The sequence below is a fragment of the Schistocerca piceifrons genome, chromosome X (genome assembly GCF_021461385.2).
Source record: "Schistocerca piceifrons isolate TAMUIC-IGC-003096 chromosome X, iqSchPice1.1, whole genome shotgun sequence".
Classification (NCBI taxonomy): Eukaryota; Metazoa; Arthropoda; class Insecta; order Orthoptera; family Acrididae; genus Schistocerca; species Schistocerca piceifrons.
The window spans coordinates 26,694,500-26,710,681 of record NC_060149.1 but is presented as its reverse complement, the minus strand read 5'-3'; the positions used below and the strand labels follow the sequence as shown (position 1 = coordinate 26,710,681).

The 16,182-nt window shown below is 39.4% G+C and overlaps 1 protein-coding gene across 1 annotated transcript in view; it reads right to left on the bottom strand.

The window, feature by feature from the left end:
* Positions 1–16,182, bottom strand: part of LOC124722164 (band 4.1-like protein 5) — a 147,279-nt gene that overhangs the window by 34,600 nt on the left and 96,497 nt on the right. Inside the window, exon 13 of the mRNA XM_047247366.1 lies at positions 1,705–1,851. Within this exon, the coding sequence (XP_047103322.1) occupies positions 1,705–1,851 (147 nt within the window). The remainder of the gene's footprint in view (positions 1–1,704; positions 1,852–16,182) is intronic.

Here is a 16,182-nt window from a genome sequence, read left to right as displayed (position 1 = left end):
CTCACTCACTCATGAGTTTGCCAACAGACTATATTACACCTTGTTTTATTTCTTCTTAACCGTGTCTGCCATGCTGATAACATAACAGAGTTCCAATATTTTGTGTGTTGTATTACAGATCTGTACTACAGTAGAGGAACAACAGCAACTTTTAAAGTTGATGCTCCTATGAGATCAATAATTAAGAACTGTCTTCTGATAAGCTAGAAACTGAAAGCAACATAAAATGCTTAATCAGGAAGCAGAGTGTTATAGGGCCTCTCCTAAATGTGAAGTTGATGATACTATTTTTGTAGTAGAGCCAGACACAAACTAGGCAGATTGCAGCCCTGAGCCACATAACATGAACATGCCAAGATTCATGCTAAGCTGAAAAACAGAGTTGAGAGCAAATGTTACAACTGCAAGTAACAAGAGCTCAGATCAGAACCGATGAACACAGCCAGATTTGTCTTAAACACAACCATACACAATCAAAGTTACAAAAACAAAGTCCAGATCTAGATAGTGAGATAACAGCAGTATTTTTGAACCGGTGTACTGAGGCTTCAGCGACAACATACAAACTGCAGATCCAACTACCGGGTTGAGTATTTACTTCCGGTAACAGACCAACAGCCATTCACACATGAAATGTTTGCTGAAATCTCTGGAGTCCCAGTTGCTGCCTGTGGAACTAGCTACTACATTGAAACTACTGCCACCATTCTCTTATATGGTTTCCATATTGCTGGAGTGATTGAATATTAGAGCTAAAATCTGGACAAACTCAAGGAATTACGGGTAATATTCAAGAATGTTATTAAGATAATTTATTTTACAAATAAAATAACATCATGACTACAAATTGCTGTCACTGGCTTCTCAACAGCACTGAGGCCAGGGAATTCAGTTCACAGTTTTATTTTGTGAGTGACAAAATGCGGTTTTATTTATCTAAAAGTATCATTTCACAAAACACAAAAGATTAGTATGCAGAAAAACCTTTGTAAGCTACATTAGAAACCACTTTACAATGAATACATTGGTTTAATTATAGTGAAGTGCCCTCCACTCCAAGCCCTGCCTAACCCTGATGCTCCTTCATCCTCATACTTCCCTCCCCTCCCTCCCCCTCCCACCATCACACTCTCCTCTCTTTGTCTAATACAGATGCCGAAAGTGTTCACGTTTAACTTTTTACTGTAAGGCAAAGTGCAGAGTTAACATATATAAGCACTTTTTTATGTTTACATTTTTATTTACTTTTTATGGTTGTCATATTGCCCATTCAGGGGGGGGGGGGGGGGAGGAGAGAGGAACATTACATTGTCTACATTATACGCTACAAGAATGATAGAAAAATAATGAAAAGTCAAAAACATAATTGGATAACAGCAAAATCAAAAAAGTCAACAGCCAATGGTGTTGCTTCAGAGTTAATAATTCCTGCTTCAGAAGTCTCTCCCTCTCTCTCAAACTGTACCTTGAAGCTTCCCTTGACGTGAGACCCAACTTTATCTTTCCACTGTCATGTATGTCAGTTTCCATGTTTTTCTTTTGTTCATTACTCTATTTGTGGCAAAACAGAAGCAACTTAAATATATAAAGCTTAAGTACAAAAGTTCATGTTTCTGACAGTCCTTGTGTGATTTACCACTTTTGTGATTACTGCTACTTTTTGCAGCTTTTCTTTTTAAGATAATTTTCAGAGTATGTATTTACCTTTCAGTATGTTGCACTTCAACTGATCTGGAGGAATTGGACGTGTATTTCCACTTACAATGTATCTTGAATTCTGATTGTTTGGCACAACACGGCCTTGAGATGGAGATTCGGCAGCTAGTACTTTACTCGAAAGTGACTCACGCTCTGAAATAAGAGTTATAAATAAGTTACATGAAGCAAATGTCATGAATTGAAGCAATTAACAAACTTAAGAAAGTATACTTAAATACTGACATGACCGTTTTACAAGAGTGTTCCAAGCCACATATATTTATGCTTTCACTGACTGGCATTTTTTTCTTTTCCTATCATTCCTATGTATGTCAACTGTTTCTAACATTTATTGATAGCAGTGTAGTGCAAGAAGTGAATAATTATGTTCTTTCTGACAGATACCACACAAGGTTTCTACCTTAACTGTTATGACTGTTGAGACTTTTGGATACTCACATTTTAATTGATTCTTAATCAGGCTGTCTTAAACACTCTTCCTTTAAAAGAATTCATACTTCTATTCATTGAGATGGCAAGTGTTGTTGGGGCAATGTGATATAATGAAATTTGTTTCACTGATGTGCCTCAAAAAATCACTACAATAACATAACTTAGTCATTCAACAAGTAAATTATTAAGTATATCTTTAAAGAGAAGAGTACAGTGAAGAAAGAGAAAGAAATTAGTTCATACAAATAAACCTTCTGTCATTATTAAACTAATGGTATACTATATGTGAGGTGGCATCACCACTGTCATCATCATCATCATCATCATCATCATCATCATCATCAACAGCTGCTGCTGCTGCTGCCATTCAGTTTTCACTGCTGCCTGAAGACCACCTGATTTCTACAGTCATTTTGGTCTTCAGCTTTACCTATTCCTGCTGCTTCTACATGTTTTCCAATGAGACCTGCGCACCTTTCATCTGGCTACCTTTTCAGTTCTTTCTTGTCTCTGCAATCCTGCATAGAACTTATTTCATTTATCTGCCATTTGTTTGCATGGCTACATGTTGTATCCTCCAATTCATTGCCATTACAGTCATAATTACGCCTCCCACTACAGTGTGTCTACTGATTTTTTTTTTTTTTTTTCTTTCATTTTTGTGTCTCTTTTCTCAAGATGCATCTCTGTTTCACTTATCAAACCTCAGTTTTGTGAATGGTTCCGCATTTTGCGTCTAAGTAAATACTACGGATATATACTGTTCTCCACACATCGAAAGCTTGATTCTGCAAACTCAGCTTTGTTTACCCAAAGAACCCAATTTCAATCTTCTGTTTATGTCTTTCCCTCTCCATCTAGTCATCATCTTGAACTACCCTAGTCACAAAAACTTATCGATGGTTTGATTTCTTCCCTGTTAATTGTATTTTCCCCTAATGTGCTGAGCAAATAGTATTTTAGTGTTACTATAATTTATTTTCTGGCTCCATTTAAGAATTGTTTGGTTAAGTTGTTCCCTTAGTTGTTAAAACTAAAAAGTCATCAGGAAAATGAAGGGGGTTCAGGTATGTTGCATTAACACTTACTCCTTCATCTTTTCCCAGTTCACGGATCCAAAAGCTTCCCCCAGGGCTGTTGAAAATAAATTTGGTGAATGGAATCCTTTGCCCACCTTCTCTTTCAATTCAATTTTACACTGTCCTAAAGTCGAATTAATTCTGCAGCATAGGTCCATATATTTTTTGAAATATTAACACAAGGTGAATATTTTATCTTGTTTCTCAGAACTGCTGATACAAATTTAGTTGGAGATGACTGAAAAGCTTTTTCAAAATATAATAATTCCTGACAAAGTATCTGTGCAATTATTTTCTCTGTTAGTGTGGTGGTGTGCACATAATAAGGGGAGGGGTGGGGCGATGCACAGTGACAAGCAGCATTATAACACACCAGTACAATGTTCTGGATAATTCTCAGAATTTTATATCACACAAAAATTCAATAAGGCAAATATCAGCATTACTGAAGAAGGAAGGGATCAATTTATAAGACAGACCTGATGCACCAAGGAATTGCCAATTTGGTAATTGGAGGGGGGAGTATGGGAGGTGGATGATACGATGCTGCAGATCTTATACCAGCTTGCATGCATAACATTTTTCAATGAAAAGAGTAGGTCAAACCTCTATGCACACTCAGCCTACTGAATCACTGGGCAAGATATCTAGACCTCTTGCCAATTTCAGTCTACAAATAACCACGATATAAGAAGTATGATGATCTTGTCAAGAGTCTTGTGAGGTGTGCTTTATTTGTAAAGCACAGAAGCATTCTTGAGACATGTTCTCATTTCCCATCCCTACTTTCATGTTAACCAAGAATTTTTCACTGATGTGTTATCTACAATGTTACAAAAGTTTTACATTTTTAGTTAAGAAATTTACTGCAGTTCAGCCTTGAAGTTCACTCACGGGTAAGCAAATTAAATAGCAGTGCATCAAATCTATATCAGACATCTGTCACACTTAGTTTCCTACATTTCAAACAAAACTCCATGTACAGAATTCTATTCCACCACTACAGCTGCAGTGTATCACACTATTTTCTTCTGCAATCTTCTCATAAAGATTCCCCCTTCCTTTCAGGTGCCTGTGTGCTTTTATCCCATACACACAATGTTTCTAAAGAACTCTAGTTATTTTGAGGAATCTTGCTGACTTAGAAATAAGGATAAGCACCCTTCTTTGAAGTGTATCATTACATGTTGTGGTATCAGTTAACTGAAAAGATGTTGCCAGTAGTTCACTTATGATGCCATTTCTTTCAGTTGTTGTTATTGTTATTATTATTATTATTTCTTTCCTTTCTCAGACATTATGTCTGGTTAAAAATGGAAAGTGATGCGGACCTTGATCAAGCATGACTTCCTTTTAACTGTACGGTATATGTTACATTGCATTTAGGAACTTTCGGGTAATTGAACATGTATCAATAATTACAGATTTCTGTAGTTGTATATATACGTTTGGATGCAGCTGTATTGTGTTGATGTACTGGTGGATATTGTGTGGTGTGACTCCTGTAGTTGACAGTATAATTGGTATAATGTCAACTTTATCCTGGTGCCACATGTCCTTGACTTCCTCAGCCAGCTGGATGTATTTTTCAATTTTTTCTCCTGTTATCTTCTGTATATTTGTTGTATTGGGTATGGATATTTCGATTCGTTGTGTTAATTTCTTCTTTTTATTGATGAGTATGATGTCAGGTTTGTTATGTGGTGTTGTTTTATCTGTTATAATGGTTCTGTTCCAGTATAATTTGTATTCACCATTCTCCAGTACATTTTGTGGTGCATACTTGTATGTGAGAACGTGTTGTTTTATTAGTTTATGTTGTATGGCAAGTCATTGATGTATTATTTTTGCTACAGTGTCATGTCTTCTGGTGTATTCTGTATTTACTAGTATTGTACATCTGCTTGTGATTTGATCTACTTATTATTATTATTATTATTATTATTAGTGATTGGTGACAACAGACTCATTCTGGAGTGAGTCATGAAATCCACTTCTGCCATTACCCTATACATGCCTAGCTCCCAATATCATTTACATCAGGGCTGGACGTATGAGCTGCCCACATGTGCTGTAGACGTATGTACTGCCATGCAGACATGATGCATGCACAGCTTGCATTCCCTTACTCGTGAACAGGACTGAAGACAATACATGACTGACAGCTGATGTTCGAGTTCGTAATCATCTTAGTATTTTTTCCATTGTCGTAATTATTAGACTTTGACAATACAGTGAATACTTATGAAACAATAAAACACCTGCAAAGTATTTGTAGAAGTGTAGCCTTAAAGATCAATCCTCCATTACATAAAAATTTCGTCGAATGAAAAAGTAGTAATAGTTACCTTACAAGAATTCTGTTATGAAGAAAAGCAATTGTATTTACACTAACGTGCATGCTTTTATGAATCATCTTGTCACGTAAGGTTTTGCACGTCATTTATTAAGTTGTAATACAGCCATTTTGTTTTCAAGTGTTTGTCAGTGAACGAGAAAATGGTTCGAATGGCTCTGAACACTATGGGACTTAACATCTGAGGTCATCGGTCCCCTAGAACTTAGAACTACTTAAACCTAACAAACCTAAGGACATCACACACATTCATGCCTGAGGCAGGATTCGAACCTACGACCATAGCAGTCAAGCGGTTCCGGATTGAAGCGCCTAGAACTGCTCGGCCACCACGGCCGGCCAGTAAATGAGATTTAATTTTGATTTTCTACCTGAGTAACCAGCTTGTAGTTCAAGTTCCACTTTCTTCTGAGTGTGAATGTATTGCTCCAGTTTTGTAAAAATAAAAAACTAAGGACAGGTCACATGTTCAAGTAACACCAGCAGATGACAGAAAAGCGGTTGACTGTCTGCAGTTTGACAGAGGCTTGAAATAGTGACAAACAAAGGGATAAAGAATAGTCTTTCAACTGTCTAATGCTATAATGAGCATTACAGCCCCACAAAGTAATAAATTGCATAGGTTGCCAGAAACTACAAACAGTATGAAAAATTCAAAATCCTGTCATTCCGTTCACTAAGGAACGGGTCAGGAAAGGTGGAGAAGAGGGCTGTAGTGGTACAAAAATATCAACAAAAAGGGAATAACATTACGCTCTCATTGACTTAATTTCCTGCTCGCAAATACAATAGAGACAAAGTGTAAGCAGAGAATACATGATTTTTTTAAATCAAACATCTATCATATAATCTTACTGAGAAGTGTTAAGTTTGGAGCTGGCCTACTACTTATGAAAAAGAAAGAAACATCTATTTTCATTACTCTACTTTTGTCTTTAAATGTTTTTTTCACTAGCATCTTTATGTCTGCAGTGAGATGACTGGTTATTACATGCATTGCTCCAATCACATAACAGCAGTAAAACTATTCCCAAGATCCAATTTTGTTACTTTCAGTGCTGAAAAAATACTTTCACACAAATATGTGGTCCCAAAATACTGCAGACTCAAGCAGCTATTCAAAACAGCTGCAGAAACTGTTCATGAGGAAAGTTCTTGTAAAACATTTCAGTATTTTCCGCAGTGTTGAACCTCTCCCAAGCACACAACTACACTAAAAGTCAATGAGCTCCAACTTAATTTTGGAAAGCAAACTTTCATCGGCCACTGCATAACAAGTTGCAAGAACACTAAAATCAAGTTCAAAGTGATTTAAGACTTTAAATCTATTAAAGTTTTGTATACATGACCAGAGCCCGTAGAACAGTAATAAATTCCTCAAAATGTTCACTCAATGTGTCCTTTTCAATATTTTTTTCTTTTATAACTGGTGCAATATTTAAAAAGTGATGTTTCTGGAAGTTCTTTTATCCAAAGTAGTAATATGTAAAAAAGAAAAACCCAAAGCTAGTGTCAAAAACATCAATAACTAGTTAATGACTACCCTGAGAAGTTGTCCTCAAGACATTCACGTGCTTTGACAAGTTCAGTTAGAAATACAAGATTTAATATACACTAGAGGTAATTTAACTCTTTTACTGGCATTCCTTTCATGTCCATGAATAATGCTATGTCTTTACACAAGCCTTAAAACACCTTGCACAACCAGCATAGTCCACAAAAATATGGCACATCACACAATCACACCCCATCTCTGCCTGGAAGGATTTCACCTGCTGCCGTCCCAAACCGTGCAATCTCAGCTTATCAACTGTTTACAACAACGTCCATGACATCACTTACTTTGACACATTTTGCAAGGAAATTCATACGATGTACAGTAGAATGCAGTGTATTGCTGGGGTTCCCAGATGGATACTCACTTTTTTCACCTTGTTCCTTATCAAAGTAATGACACCAGGCTTTTGACCAACCATTGCAGCACTCCATCTGTTGCAATCAATGAAAATTTCCCCCACAAATGTCATATTTATCAATAATGTCTCCTAAGCAAGGAAATGTGTCACTGAGTGTAGTTGTATCATGCATTGATAATAAATCAAGGAGTTCCTCCATGAAGTTGAATTCAGCATTTTTTTGGTGGTGGTGGTGGTGGTGGTGGTGGTGGTGGTGGTGTGGTGTGTGTGTGTGTGTGTGTGTGTGTGTGGGGGGGGGGGGGGGGGGTGTCTGATGGGGCCCGCCACGAATTCCTCGTGTCCTCAATTATTTGTTGGATGTATTCCAATCTCTGTCTTCCTCTACAGCTCCCTCTAGTACCATAGAAGTCATTCCCTCATGTCCTAACACGTTTCATATCACCCTGTCCCTTCGTGTTATCAGTGTTTTCCACATATTTCTATCCTCTCCGATTCTGTGCATAGCCTACTCATTCCTTACCTTATCAGTCCACTTAATTTTCAACATTCATCTGTAGCACCACATCTCAAATGCATCGATTCCTGTTTTCCCACAGTCTATGTTTCACTACCATACAATGCTATACTCCAGACATAAATTCTCAGAAATTTCTTCCTCAAATTGAGACCTATGTTTGGTGCTAGTAGACTTCTCTTGGCCAGGAATGCCCATTTTTCCATTGCTAGTCTGCTTTTAATGTACTCCTTGCTCCATCCACCATTTGTTATTTTACTGCCTAATTTGCAGAATTCCTTAACTTCAACTACTTCATGACTATCAGTCGTCAGCTCAGAAGCCGCCGCTCATACATCAGCACTGGCCATGGGCAGCAGAGAGAGGAGTGGTTGGCTCATTATGTCACAAATGGAAGTCAATAAAAATTATTCTTTACTGTCAAAAGTGTTTTCATTAGGCCCACCAGGCCACCACTCATCACTGCACCCTTCAGAGTGATGTCAGCTGGGGATCTTTGATTCTGACACCAAGCCGTTTGGTGAGAGTAGAAGGAGCAACAATGCCTGCAATATCTTCATTGTGGGGTGGGTGCAGTTTTTGTTTGATTGCAAGGTTATCATGTTTAAGTTCAGTGTGTGACAGGGGAACATGGATGGTATTTTTTGAAGAGGCATAAATACAAATGTTAGTTTTCATGTCGTTGACATGGGTAGTGTGGCTGTCATGAGCAAGACATGTGGTTCTTTGTCTAGTTGTATATACGCTGTTAACCACGAATAGTGATTTGGGAGGTGAGGCTAAGTTCAGTCATTGTTTCAGTGTATAATAATAAGTATGAGCACCCACTCAGGTAAGAGTGACTAAGTTATGGTAGGGAGTAATATGATAGTGTTACAGTTAAGTGTTTTCACAATTTGATTTTGTTTCATGCGAAGCAAGAAATATGGCTCAGTATTTAAGCGTGTCAGGTATCAAGAAGTTTTAGGATAGCAATACGTTTAAGTGGGTTTTCTTTCCTTGTTTACAATTGTGTAATTGATAGGAGATAGTCATGTTGAGGTCAGTACCACAGGTAGCAGCACTGTCGATACTGCAAGGAGCTACTAGGGAGGAGGCACTGAGGATCTTACAAGGCAAAGTAGATAAGCTGCAGGCAGAAATGTGGAGTGCAATAATGATTTAGAAGCACTTGATGGTGAGATGAAGGAAATGACTTTTCACAAAATTCCAGAGTAAAAGGAGAAGCTGAAGAAAGAGCACAAGGAATGGATAATAGAAATCAGGCCTTGGGACATGAGGAATATTTTGGTTTTTGGAGAGAATAGAAAGAAAGAAAAGTGAGGAAAAGGAGAGGGGGGAGGGGGGAGGGGGAGGAGGAGGAGAGGAAGGGGGAGGGGGAGGGGGAGGAGGAGGAGGAGGAGGAGGAGGAGGAAAAAGCTGAAAGGGAGAAGAGTGAGCTTGTGGATAATTTAGCAGTTCCTGCAGGTCAACCGACTACCCTTAATATAGATAAAACTGTCAGTTATGTGAAGAGTAAGACAGAATGCCCCCATTGGTTAGGTCATTTTTTTAGTGGGAAGACTAAATTAGTAGTAGATGGTGTCATAATACAAGTTCATTTGAATTCATGTGAGAGACAGTGTAATGACGTCGAAGTTAAGGTGAGTAATGCAGAAGTGCTACGTCAAATATCCAGTGGAACTGTGGAGTCTGAGGTAGCAGGAATGACTGTGGTCTGTACCGAAGTGATTAAGTGTCGGAATAGCAACATGAGTGATTTACATGCAGTAGTAACTGTCCAATTGGGTGAGGAAGGCGGTTGTGTTGAGATCAGAGAGCCTGTGCCAGCACAAATGATTCTTGCGTTGTGCAGAGTGTAACTGCAAACAATGTTTTACATACTACAGGTAATACACAAGGATTTGAGGGTAGTTATGCTGCAGATGTTGTGGCAGAAACTGTAAAGGCACATATATTTCCTCAGACGCAGGGTGAACAGAGGAAAAGAAAAAGGAGACAAGTTTGTAGAATGGATGATCAAGTCGACAGGGCTGCATCTGTTTGAATGTGTACACCAGAGGTTAAGAATGTGCAGCAAGAGTAAGTACTTAGTCACAGCTTTGTGGGACAAGTAGCTGATGTGCACAGGAAACTGTTTACAGCACAGCTATGGTCTAGTGTACACGATGAGTATGAAGTGAGAGACGTGTGCAACACGAGCCTTAAGTAATCTTTCTGACTGAACACTACATCAAAGTTAACCTTCGGTGACATAAAGCTGTTGCCAGTGTAGAGCTGTCACAAGGTATGTTTCGTATACAATACAAACCACTTAAACCGTGTACAAATACATTAACAAGTGACTCGCATAACACAGTGGCACCAGACACCAAGAAGCTGTTTTGGGTGAGCAGAAGTACCACACAACTGGGCATTTCAAGAAAAAAATAGTCAGTAAGGAGCACTACAGCGGGAGGAATAAGTGGGACTAACTGTCAAAGTGTTGTGAATGGTAGTGCTGTATGGGGTTTTCTTGTAAGGATTGTTTTTGAAGTATGTTATCTTGGGAAGAACAAGGAGAACTGTTGTCACAAGGACAAAGTTCTGAAAGTTGTTCCAAAACAAAGAGTTAAGAAACACTCAGTAGAAAGATTAGATACCAAGTGTAAGTGTTTAATGAAGTCAGATAATTTTTTGTTGAAGCTGATATATTAGTGATACTTTATTAAGAGAGAGAGAGAGAGCCATTTTAGTTTGTAGGTGTGGAATGGAGAGTTAGAAGTTGTTTGTGCATAAGCATGGCAAAGTAGTCAAATTTGTTTCATAGTATGTGAGTTCATGAGCAGGGCAAGTGACCCTTGTGAGATGTGTGAGACTAAGCAGCACAAGCTAAGGATGAAAGATAGATTTTTCAGATGCACACTAATACAGTGACTGCATAATAGTTAAGAGTAGCCAATTTAGCATTATGTACTTGTTTTACAGATTAAGGGTAGAAGTAATTATAGCAGGGAACTGGGCTGGGAAAAGACCTCAGGGATTGGATTTTCTCTGTGGAGGGGGGCAGTGTGGTGCTGCTATGCAGTCTTTAGAGCACAAATTACATCTTCAGCAAAAATATTGCAGATTAGTGTGGAAACCAATGTGGAGTGTTGTGTTAACAGCTGCAAGTTGGCAGCCGCCAGTGTGGCAACATGGGTCACAATAACAGACATGCAAGGGGATTGTGAAGCCAGAATTGCCAAGTGAAGCAGTAAACTGTATTGCACAGCGGCAACTGTGTGGCGAGCAGGGTGATGCCACCACATTAGGGCAAGTATCTTATTATGGGTGACGTGTCTAGGTGTTGTGTTTCAGTGAAACAGATGTACGCCAGACGCATATTAATAAGTCTGAATTTCAAGGCAGGGGATCACTTCTTGTTGCCGGGAACCAGCAGCACCATGACGACACCAGAGCTACGCTGGGCAGTGAGATGACTTGGCACCACCAGCAGCAGCCACGGGGTTGAGATGAGGCTGCACCTGCCAGCAGCACTAAGCCCTTCACCGGGACTTCACACCACAGCCCCACCAACTGGTCATCCGACCTGCTGCCACCAGTGCAGAGTTCCTGGTGGGACATGGTGCCACTGCACTAGATGCCATCTCATTCCTGCCAGAGGGCAGAGAGTCATAAACTGTACACAGCTGTCTTTGTGCACCACCTTGGTGATGCAAACAGAGTGATGGGCCATTCAGGCTCCACGATGCTGAGGAAAGTAGTTCACTCCTGACATCAACGGCCTTGTCCTCTAAAGACTGCTGGTCTACTATGGGCCTGCTGTCAGTAATGCATGGCACCGGCTCCTCAGCAAGGGTGGAAGTCGCTGCCCGTACGCTAATGACGGCCAGGGACAACAGAGCGGGCATCTCATGTACGGAAGTCACTAAAAGCCATTCTTAACTGTCAACAGTGTTTCCACTGGACCCACCAGCCCACCACTCACCCTATGCCCCCTTCGGAATGTAATGTTTAAAACATGTTCGGTACATGAGGTTTTGATATGATCTATGGGTTGTCATTTTGAGGTCATCTAGGAGTTGTTTTTCTTAACTCGGTAACAGTAGTTTGTAAAATGTTGTAAGGACACAGCACATGCTCCATTTGATGATCCTGTCTACAGCCACGAACTCTGACGGTGTCCAATATTTTGGGAGATTGGGACTCAGTTTTATGACATGTACTATGGTGCTTCATAACCACTTGAGTATGACACACATGCTGAAATTGGTGGATGGAGAATAAACTGGACATCATATCCCTTACACATTTCTGGAAAAAATGTTGTCAACAAGGAGATGAAATCAATCTTAATGCAAACAGCTAGTGTCTCTTTGTTCACTTTCAAGGTCCTTCATGATATAGTTCACTTTCTGCATTTTTGATGTACAAAATATATGCATAATCTCTCAGCAAAATATAACACACTTTCTAGAATATAGTACCATTAAGTAGTTATGGGATACTCTCTAAAGGTATGTCTGATTTTAAAAACATGCTACCCAAAATATTGAATTCATTTCAGTTGACAGGGCTGCAGTCAGCACTTTTATTCCCACTTGCCTATTAATTACTGTTAACAGATTCTGTACCAATGGGCATGGAGCTTTTTCAAGAGCTTGTATACTTTTGAACTACAGTGCCCAAATTTCAAAGCATGCGTCAGTACTGGGTGTGTCCTCTAAAGGGAACAAATTACTGTTTTCCATGCAGCGTGTGTATATCAGCCAAGCGATCCTCCTCTACTGATGCTCATGTTATGTTTTCAGATACATACAACCAAAATACCATCTTCTGAACAAAAATACCATCTTCTGAACATATTTCAAGATGTCATCTATCTAAGGCACCACTGTACATAATAGCCTCTACACGTTTGCACGTGTGTGTGTGTGTGGTGTGTTTGTTTTTAAGAGGGTTCTCAAATGTGGGGTTATAGCAGCCTGACTCCACTGAGGAGATTCTGCAATAGTGCAATGGAACATAACTTGTGTGTTTGTGAAATACTCTGAAATTTTGCAGAGGGGCACAGTATGAATGGAGATCTCCACTAACATACTAAGTCATTAAGCAAAGATATAAACATTTACGAGGGGTGGAGGGAAAGTGGGTACATCATTCAAGTGCAGAGCAGTTACGCATTGACAGATTTTGACACTAGTTATGATGGATAGTCAACAGAACATCTGACATCTTGTCAACACGGTTACAGGTGAAGGCAGTTACAGAGTAAAGAATGCCTTCTAACCAGAAGATTTATAAGAGTAAAAGATGAGAGGGGATAGAAACCTAATAGACGTCCGCTGCACTAACAATAATAAAACAAGGCAAGAGAAATATTCAGGTCAGTGGGCAGATTGGGCCAGGTGAGAGTCATCTGGGGCTCTACATGAGATGAGGTCCTTCTCTCTCACAGATGTACCACCTTAGATTTGTTATGATCAAAATATTAAAGAGGGGAACAGCATCCACTATTCATCAGAGGGCTACCCCTAAAATGGAAAAAGAGCGTGCAGTGGAAAAATGGCTAACTGTATCTAAGAACAATTAAAACAGAGTAAAAGAGGGATGACCAAGGTAGCTGGCGAAGGAGGTAGGGTTGAAGGTTTCCCACACCCAGCATGGCATGTGAGATGTCCCAGTCCCAACCGCATCCATCTCGCACCTATGCTAAAAGAAGTTTTAAGCATTATCTCTGAAAATGAAAACTGTTTTCATGGAAAAAACTGTGAACCAGTACATCTGTTCATGAGTCATCTGGTAATATTAGAAGAAAAGAAGCCAGAAGACCTCACTTAACCTGGAGAGCCAGAAGGAGTAGGTGTTCCACCAGGATGTGAGCTACTGTCTGTAAGGCTTCCCAACAACAATGTGGTAAACCTCTGTATAAGTGAAAGTATGGCCATCCTAATTCCCATGCGCTTGCCGCTGTCCGCAGTTCGGGATTGGCTGAAACTGCATCACGTGCATTAGCACCATTGTGGGCCCAAGAGTTACGTGTGAAGCATATGAAGTGTTGTGTATTTTCGAAGTTTTAAGTAGAATAAATCCTCAGTGCTGTGTTTTTGGCCAACTGTTTCCTTTTTACTTTTCTGTTACCTAGTTTCCAACCCAGTGACAAGAGCTAATAGGATAGTTTAAGTGGTAATTTCATTACAAATAGAAATCTTAGATGTAAAACTGCCACTGTTGGCACATAAAACGAAAAATAGTGAATGGTACTATACAAAGTTATCATGCCTGGTAAAAAATTTGACCTGATTGACTGTACATTATGGCTTAAACTTTCATTTAGGGTGCTCAAAATAATAAATTGTACTTTGTTCCACACAATATGATGTACAAAAAGAAAAGAAAATTTCTTTTGCACTACACGAGGATTGAACTTATGACCTTTCATTCAGTAACAATTAATGTTACCAGGAGACTATTATTACGGTTGCAACTTTGATGCCAATCTATATTATATCAAAAGGAATACAGTCGTTACTGTTTCCTACAGCCTACTTTTGATTGTAAGCCTAGTTTTATTCAAACAAATTTTAAAAATATTGTATTCTCTTGTACTTTCATAATTATTCTCCTAATGTCATAGAACAATTTGCAGACAAAATTTTATGGGCTAGATCTGACAAAATATAAAGCATACATAATCATATAGGCACATTTATCAATTCTATTTACTAAGGTTCTGTGCATATATATTTGAATCCAATGTTTTATTTCGTATAATAAAACAGACATTTTTAAGGATAGCAGGGGAAAAACTGTGTTTCATGCTCACAACGACAAATGCTTTTAGATTTGTTTAGCCTAAATTTGTTGAGATTTTTTGTTGCTAAATATCTGACATGTTCCGTTTGAGGCCACTGATCAGTTTTAGCAATTCATTAAATAGCTGAGTACACTTCTTTAATATACACAGCTAAATATGCTGCAGAAGTCACTGTATCACCAGCGGTGCAGTATAGCCCAAAATGGAGGATGCAGTATGCCCACTGGCAAGCTGGCCGTACTTTCCCTACACAGAACTTTACAATGTGGGGTGGCTAGTTGGATAAAATAAAACTATTGGTTAATCTGGTCGAGTGATGTGGAGATTACATAGGATGGTGTATTCCTTCTCAGAGGAATGGAAGGACGAGTACGATGTAGCAGTAGTCTCGCTGAAAGTGCGTAGTTCATTAGAGGGGTGCAGTAGCCCACGAGATGATGTTCCATCTCCGATTGAGGAGAGGTTTCATCTGCACCTTCAAATCTGCACTTGAAACTGTCAAAATGAATGTTGGATGAGCAATTGCTCATTTCCTGGGATACCCAAAGTACTTGGGATAAAGAGCAAAACAACTGAGCAGGCTATACAACCAAGGTCAGAAGGAAAGTCATGAATAGCTGATATCACAGGGTGACACGACAATCAATAGCCTACAGACTACGCATTGAGTCACTACAAATTAAAACATGGTCAAGAGAGGTTTGTTTAATAAAAACCATTGAGCTCTATCAATTGCTATCAGCTCTGGCATTAAAAACTACACATTTCTGACAACAAATGTTGTTCCTGACCAGTTGGAGATGTAAAAGGATATACCAGCCTATCCCCAGTTTTAGAACCATCAGTCTAAATGATGGTAGCACCCTGCTACTCCCTAAGGAGTGCATTCTAAGCAGGGGTAGGCAGAGGTCGTGACAGTGCATTTCAACTTTTAATCCCACTTGATGGTTAATGTCAGGGGGTTGGTGTCCCTTGCACACAAAAATGAATTTGATGAGCTGGACGATTAGGGAATTTCGGATGGTGTTTGCCTAAGTGAGCAAGAGTTGGTACTGCTGGAACTGAGAAGAACCTTGCTTCATCAATGAGACTGACTACGGGACCACTCTGGATGTCTGTAATGTGCCAGTGGCTAGTCTTGCTCCACAATGATGGAGTTGGTCCAACAGTTTCAAAGCTAAGAGTGCTGCTGAGCCATACGCCTGGCAACCATAGCCCAACTGGGACAAGACCAGGCCTGGTAATACGGAGGAGAGTTTTCAAGGTCTGCACCCTGAGAGGTGTGGACAAGGAAGCTGAGAGTGTTACACTTTTGGATTCAAACTAGTCTCTTGTTGATGAATATTGAGCAGCCATCTCAGCATTTT